General features: G+C 43.7%; 1 protein-coding gene across 1 annotated transcript in view; it reads left to right on the forward strand.

The window, feature by feature from the left end:
• The window catches only part of UBA2 (ubiquitin like modifier activating enzyme 2), a 37,507-nt gene extending 35,709 nt beyond the window's left edge, over positions 1-1,798 (forward strand). Inside the window, exon 17 of the mRNA XM_045796198.2 lies at positions 335-1,798. Coding sequence (XP_045652154.1) covers positions 335-516 — 182 coding nt within the window. The 3' untranslated portion in view covers positions 517-1,798. The remainder of the gene's footprint in view (positions 1-334) is intronic.
• Positions 1,799-8,203: the final 6,405 nt, after the last annotated feature.

Below are 8,203 nucleotides of genomic sequence, written 5' to 3' on the forward strand. Positions count from 1 at the left end.
TGTTGTTGTTTTATTATTACCACCACTACCAGTATTAGGATATGCACCCTCCCCTTTTCTGTTGGAGAAATAGAAATGAGGAGCTATAATAATTTGAGTTCCATATGCTTGTTACAATTTTTTGTTTAGATTAGAAAATTGGTGCTTGTTACAGAAAACATTAAAAACAGTACAGAAACGTGTGATGTATAAAGTGAAAGTTCCCTAAGGGTAGCCTACCATTCTTAAGTTTGGTATATATTAGAAATGCCAGCTTTTCACTTTCATAAAATATTAGTGAATCACTAGTAACTCCCACACTTTTAACCATTTTTTCCTTTTTTTCTGAAATAAGCACAAGAGCAAGATGATGTGCTCATAGTTGATTCAGATGAAGAAGGTCCTTCAAATAATGCTGACATCAGTGAAGAAGAGAGAAGTCGCAAGAGGAAATTAGATGAGAAAGAGAATATCAGTGCAAAGAGGTCCCGCACAGAACAGACAGAAGAGCTTGATGATGTTATAGCATTAGATTGAACAGAAATGCCTCTAAGCAGAACCCTCTTACTGCAGTAGGTCATCTGGGCAGAACCAGGTTATTTGTTATGTTCTTTGTTCCAAAGGGAAAAAATTGACACCAGTGACTTGAAGACGATTCTGCTCCCTTTGAAAGCATTCATTTTGCTAGAACAATTAGTAACATTGCGGTATGCTGTATTGAAAGTAGGAATATAGTTTTTAAAGCCCTTTGAACAAAGTGTGTGCATAACCAGTCATGAGATGAAACAACACAGTGCATGTTGCTTTTTTAATGTAAATACCCTTAGGTATCATTTAACAGTTTTAAAATATTGTGGTTTAGTAAAGTTGATACCTGGTTATAAATATTATGCCTTTATTTTTGGTTAGAAGAAGAATTATTTTTAGCCTAGATCTAACCATTTTCATACTCTTAACTGACTGAAATAGATTCAAAGAAGTATCAAGTGCTATGCATTGAAACGTGTTTTTAAATGTTAACTGGCACTATGTATATTAATGTAAAACAATGTTAATTTACTCAAGTTTTCAGCTTGTACTGCCTGGTATGTCTGTGTAAGAAGCCAATTTTTGTGTATTGTTACAGTTTCAAGTTATTTATATTTGATGTTTTGTAGAACTCAGATGCGACTATACTGTACTTACGGACCAAATAAATGGCATCTGCATACTTGTTACACAGGCCTGCATAGTCCCAGTTTCTGCTGCCTTACTGGGTGTATGTATTACTGCAGGCATGCGAAATCCTTCCCTTCTCAAGAGTTAACTCAAAATGAATGTGAAGGTTAAATGATCTCCACTGTTTGCCATAGATAAGTACTTTCTAAAATAAAACTTTTAATGGCAATGTTACTTTTTAAGTTTGGATTGTAAACAGCTGACCTTCTGTTGAGAACATGAAGTGATCTTTGCCCAGCCCCAGGAACTTAGAACCTTGGATTTGAGATTCCAGAGCAGGGAGAGTCTTTATTCTGCAGTCTTCTCTGAGTTGCCCCTCCCCACCCCTACCCCCAATTCGTCAGAGTCCCTTCTTGAGCATACTGTTGAGGGCCCAACTCCAGCCTACAGATGTGGGCAGACCAGCCCTGGATGGATCAGCACTCATGTCTCCGCCTTGGACTGCAGAGGGCCTTGGCCCTTAGGGTACCCTCCTCACACAGACGTGCCTTGAGTTTTCAGACAACAGAAGCCCCCGAAGCTGTTCCCCCCCCCCATTCTATACCTCACCCTTTGGTGGTTTTGGCTACAGTCAATTAAATTTCAAATTGTTAACTCCTTATTTTGTTCCACTTTGTATAATTCTTACTCTGCCATATGGCTTATTAACTCTTGCTCCTTGTTTTGTATCATTTGTAAATTCAGCGTGTAATCAAAGCCTTCAGCAAAATCATGTTGAACAAGACTCAGCCCTCAGGAGCATACCGCTTGATGCCTGCAGGATGGACTGACTGCCAGCCTTCAGTACCGCACTGAGCAAGCTGAATCCCCACCTGCAACTTTAGGAGCCTGTGAGGTTCACTTTGCCTTTAGATTTTTAGATGTTCCATTTTCTCCAGAAAAAAAATCTCAAAATTACAAAACGGTGTAAAATAATGAAATATTCTGGAATTCCATCTCTCAGAAATGTGTCAGTTAACTAACTGGCTGGTCACTGGTGATCAGGTTCAGTTTTGAAATTCCATTCCTAAAACCTTACCCTGCCCTTTTAGACTCAATTGTCAATGTGTTTCCAGCATTTTGTATATTTCTTTTATTTTTTCCCATTTATACGTACATGGCAGTAAGTGCCAGTTTGATCTGCAGAGGTAGGTTTCTCTTTTGGCAGAGCAGTGGTTTTTATCTCTGCAACAATTCTATTAACTACCTTTTCCAGCAGGTTCTGTCCATTTTCTATCTGTTTTTGTAAAATCAGGGTTTATCAGCAAGGCAGGTCCAACACATGGGTCTTGCCCAAGTAGACTAAGCAGATCCAAGCTGCCTGCACGCCCCTGGAGCATGGATACACTTTAGATGTGGCCTGGTATTCGTGGTTTTCCCGTGCGAGTTGTCTTCTCAGTTGGGGGGTGAGACGCAGAGCTTTTCGGGGGGCCTTTCCCCAGCAGCTCTACCCTGAAATACAGTCTGACAAACCATCTTCCAGCCTTAATGGGAACAGTCTGCTGACTCAAGTTTACCTATCTAGTCTGTTGCTTGCCCCGAAGATGAGTCTGCATACTTGGCATGTACGAGAGGATTCAGTGTTTTAATACAGAGCCTGACCCCTTACGTAATCAATCAGGCAGACATCAGTGGATGCCAGAACCTTCAGTAAAAGGCTGTTGAACAGAATCTTTACAGTGCTCAAATGTTGCTATACAGATAACTCGGAGAAGAAGAAAAAAATCAACCTTTGATAATGCACTGATCTGTCACCACTGTAAGCACGTACTCAAACCTGGCATCAGGGACAACTTGCCGTGTGCTTCCCAATGGGATGATAGGAAGACTATGACAGCACTGAGAAAAAACACGTTAACCTGAACCTGATGCAGCAGCTAGACCCAGCTTCCAGCTGACTGGAAAGAGGGGGGGTAGAGGAAGAAGCCAAGCAACATTAGGAGGAAACAGACAAGTACGGAATGTGGGACATTCTCGAACTCAAGTGCAAAATACGTGACTTTAGTAATTCTTGCGATAATTGGAAATGGGATAAAGCGATAATGGAAGTATTTTCTTAGGTATGATAATATCCTTGTATTTACTTAGGCCAGTGTCCTTATTCTTCGAATATTAGGGATGAAGCTTCATAACACGATTTTTAAATGGCTCAGCAAAAAATACAGGAAGAAAAAGACAATTAACATTTATTGAATCTAGGTGGACCCTATATGTTGTTCATTGTACTATCAAACTTTTCTCTGAAAACTTTCGTAATAAAAGTGGAGATATATATATATAGTCTGTATTTTCCTTCTGTGCCTATGTGACTTTCAAGTTTTGTAATATATCCTATGATTTAAATCAGAAAGGCAATAAAGATTATTAAAAATACAAGTTGGCATGAAAAAGTGTTGCAGTGATTCCTGGGTCCAACATTGATGAAGTCCACTTTGTTCATCTTTGTTGCTAGGATGTGACTTAGGAAGAATTCTCTTTCATTTGAGCCTCCAGAGAAATAAGGAGAGAGCCAAGTTGCTCCCAGTAGATTAATGGTTCTCTTAGAAGTTCCAGAAAACATTTGGTTCATAATAGATGTTTCTCGTCCTGGAAATTGCCCATGGGTGGCACACATGTCTGAGTGGACTTGCTCTGTGGCCAAGGAACATTGGCAAATTTAAGCTTCCTACTAGCCTTTTGTAATGTACAGAAGATAGAAACTTAGTAAGTAAAAGAAACCCAAAGAAGTCAGGGAAGAAAAAATGATGACATGTTTCTAGTCACCGTGACTTGGGGAGGGGGTAAAGGCCTCCTGGAATCTCTATTTGACCGTTTGCAGGAGGATATATTTAGAGAAGTATTTTTATAGACCCTTTCATACTGGGAATATGTTATTTGCATTCTGCACACAGGGAACTTTTTCCCCCTGCATCTAATTTAAAATAAATTCCAGCCAAAAGTTTGAGAAATTTTTCAACTGTTCGCAATAAAAAGATCATCTGAGTTGAACTACAAGACTAAGATGCTCTGCAGTTGGACTATATACCGAAGATACGTTTTATTGGAAAATAACATTTTGAGGGTTTTGCTACATGTCTCTGATTCAGTTTTACGGATTTTAAATCTTTGTGGGCACCTGGGTGGCTCATTCAGTTAAGCGTCTGCTTTCAGCTCAGGTCATGATTTCAGGGTCCTGGGATCAAGCTCCATATCGGGCTCCCTGCTCAGCGGGGAGTCTGCTTCTCCCTCTACCCCTCCCCCCCTACTCATTCTCTCTCTCTCTCTCAAATAACTAAAATTTTTAAAAAAATAAATCTGCAACAAGTGATGACTTACACAGGGAAAGACTGAGAAAAATTTTACTAGAATGTACAAATGTTCCAAGAAAGTCCTCAGGCTTTTTCTTTAGAAATCTACCAGGGCACCTGGGTGGCTCAGATGGTTGAGCATCTGCCTTCGGCTCAGGAAATGATCTCCAGGTCATGGGATTGAGCCCCATGTTGGGCTCCCAGCTCAGCAGGGCTTCTGCTCCCTCTCCCTCTAGCTCTCCCCCTGCTTGTGCTCTGTCTCTCCCTCTCAAATGAATAAATAAAGTCTTAAAAAAAAAATCCAACAATTCTCATTGTTTCTCAGGTCAATCTCAGAAGAATGTAGGCATTGTGCACACTGCTGTTCACGTGTTCTATAAACGTATTGCATCCCTACTCTGCACTATGCTGCTAATACTTTGGTTTTTTTTTTTTTTTTAAGATTTTATTTACTTATTTGACACAGAGACAGCCAGCGAGAGAGGGAACACAAGCAGGGGGAGTGGGAGAGGAAGAAGCAGGCTCCTAGCAGAGGGGCCTGATGTGGGGCTCGATCCCAGAACGCCGGGATCTCGCCCTGAGCCAAAGGCAGATGCTTAACGACTTAGCCACCCAGGTCACCCAATGCTGCTAATACTTCTTAGAAAACCTTGCCAGCCTGGGTAGAAACCTTTGAAAGCAGTAAGACAGACATTAAGGGCTGGTGTTCACAGAAACTTACCTATGGCAGCAAGAGGTGGTGGGATGGGGATCCTGTGTGTCACCCAGCTTCCCAGTTGATCCCAGCGTCAGCTTCCAACAGCACTAAAGTCATGAACACCAAACTTCTGCTCAAAAATGTAACAAAGCTGGGGCGCCTGGGTGGCACAGCGGTTAAGCGTCTGCCTTCGGCTCAGGGCGTGATCCCGGCGTTATGGGATCGAGCCCCACATCGGGCTCTTCCGCTATGAGCCTGCTTCTTCCTCTCCCACTCCCCCTGCTTGTGTTCCCTCTCTCGCTGGCTGTCTCTATCTCTGTCAAATAAATAAAAAATCTTTAAAAAAAAAAAAATGTAACAAAGCTGTAGGAATCCGCATTCCCAAATGTCCCACGCCATGGAACTGCAGGTCGCTGGGGTGTTTGCCACATACAAAGTTTGTGTATAAATTCTCTTTCCAGGATAAGGTTTCAGGGCAAGAAAGTGAAGTTCCTTCCAAGGTGGCCAGTCCCACCCTTATGGAGGAAGCAAGCTGTAATTATCTGATCCTAACCCTGATTCTTGGACTGGGGAACCAATCCTGTCCATGGCTTTAGCTGTCAATGCTTTGACCCTTCTGTGCCCCTGAAGAGGCAGAAGGGGATACCAGGACCAGGGGAAATTGGTGGACTCAATCTGGTTGAAAGAGCTGGGCCTCCTAGGAGAGGATGGAAAAATCCTTTCGGGCACAGCTCCCAGTGGATGTCCTGCCAGTAGAGGAGCATCAGAGAGAACACACACCTCGGGTGGGGTGGTGGGTATGGAAAGACTGGCCCTTAGGAGCTGAGCTGGGAGAGGCACCAGTGGGCTTCAGGTGAAAGACTTCCCGCTGCTCTCCCCAGAAAGTACTATTTTGTAGGGGTAAAGACTGCTGCAGGCCGAGGGAGAGAAAGACGAGTGGATCCTAGAAACTTCCCCATGTGGCATTTGGCTGTGTGCCATCCTTCTTCCCTAGGAACCCAAGTTGAAGAGCCACACTTGATTGGCATGAGTGTGTCCCAAGACTGGGAAAACCCCTGACTTATGTCCGTAATTGGGGTCTAAACAACACAGACACCACAGACAGACAAGGGGGTCTGATGGAAACCAGATTACAAGGAGAGAGGAGGGGAAATCTTTAACTCACCATTAGTATAGATAGTCTGGGTAGGATTGGCCTCCGGAGAATTAGAAGGAAAAGACTATGGTTTAGGATTCAGTGTGAGACTAGACTGAACATGTCCTGTTCCGGCCTTCTGAGTGTGTCTGCATCCCCAGACAATGGGAAGATTCTGACTGAGAGGATGATAGAACTAGAGGCCCCACAATTCTGTTGTGAAACTTCCAACAGCAGAACCCAGGCAGTGGTAGTTAGAGACAGGTCGTACTAGCTTCTGAGAGCTAGTTATACCCATTTCTTCTTCACTCTCTGCAGTAATACCATGCTGGTGGTTTGAAACTCACCATGGTGGGATTGGTAAATGCTATAGATCAGGGCTCCTGATTAGTACAATTCTCCCCCAAGGGCACTGGTTGCCAAACACCTATCAGCACGCCACTGGACCCAGGAAGAAAGAGGCTAAAGAGAGAGGTGAACACCGAGAACATCCCTCCATCAGGGGAGGAGGGAGAAGGCATCAGCCATGGCTGGGGAGTGAGAAAGCAAAACTTTTGGGTTGTTTCCATTTGTGAGTCTTTGTTATTAATTACTTACCATTAGGGTAAGCAATGTGTTTTAGCTGACCCTATATATTGTTACTTAGCTGACTCCAAAAGACTGTTAAAATCTTCTTCAAAGCTCTAATTGGGGGGCACCTGGGGGGCACAGTCGTTAAGCATCTGCCTTCGGCTCAGGGCGTGATCCTGGTGTTCTGGGATCGAGCCCCACATGAGGCTCCTCCGCTAGGAGCCTGCTTCTTCCTCTCCCACTCCCCCTGCTTGTGTTCCCTCTCTCGCTGGTTGTCTCTCTCTGTCAAATAAATAAATAAAATCTTTAAAAAAAAAAAAAAGCTCTAATTGGGTAGGTGGGGATGAAACAGTCATTTAAGGACTACCTTTGAGGGCAGAGAGATCCTTTTCAGGAGGCTGGATATCCTAGGACTGTATAGATTACATAAGTAATACGATAAACACTTCCAGCTTGCATCATTATCTGCAGTTTGGATTCCGCCTCTAGAACAGATTCTTGAAGCATTACTGTGTATAAGAGTGTTTTTGTTTGTTTATGACGCTCTTCCTGACAGCATGTACCAACTTACATGCATACCAGGAAAATATGTGCCAGTTCCACCACAGTCTTGCCAATGTTTCCATTTTTAAATATTAGATAATGTGGTCAGTGAAATGTGGTATTTCACTGTCGATTTTACCTTGCTTTTCTTTTCTCAGAGTGGAGATAATTTCTCCCGCGATGGCTCCTCTGGGTATTTGCTCCCCCAAACGCTTGCATCCACCTGTGTCTGCCCCCCACACCCTGAGCTTGGTTGGCTGGCTGGGTGGGTGGGTTGGAGTCCTGCAAGACCTGAAAGGCACTGGGTGGGAGTTGCTGGGTGAGACACTGCTCAAACGCCAACTGGGGACAATGGGCCACTGCGGGCTCCTCAGCAATGTTGAGGCCAGAGGTCCTCCCTGGTCAAGCTGCGCCAACACAATCCCGCATTCAGGATCCCTGCTCCCTGCAACACTGTGGGCAACTTCCTGAAATTCTCTGAGCAGAAGGGGGTGCCTACAAAAGAGAAAATTCTTCCACTCAAGTCGTTTTCCTGAATCCATCAGGTTATGACAGATAACGGTTTGCTTTTCCCTACAACCTGTTTTTAGGTGACAAACGGGCGCCTCGGTGGCTCAGTCGTTAAGTGTCTGCCTTCAGCCTAGTGTGTGATCCCAGGGTCTTGGAATCGAGACCCGCACCGGGCTCCCTGCTCTGCTCAGAGCCTGCTTCTTCCTCTCCCACTCCCCCTGCTTGTGTTCTCTCTCTCGCTGGCTGGCTATGTTAAATAAATAAATACAATCTTAAAAAAAAAAA

The sequence above is a fragment of the Ursus americanus genome, chromosome 21 (assembly GCF_024610735.1).
Source record: "Ursus americanus isolate L20-20 chromosome 21, mUrsAme1.1.p, whole genome shotgun sequence".
Classification (NCBI taxonomy): domain Eukaryota; kingdom Metazoa; phylum Chordata; class Mammalia; order Carnivora; family Ursidae; genus Ursus; species Ursus americanus.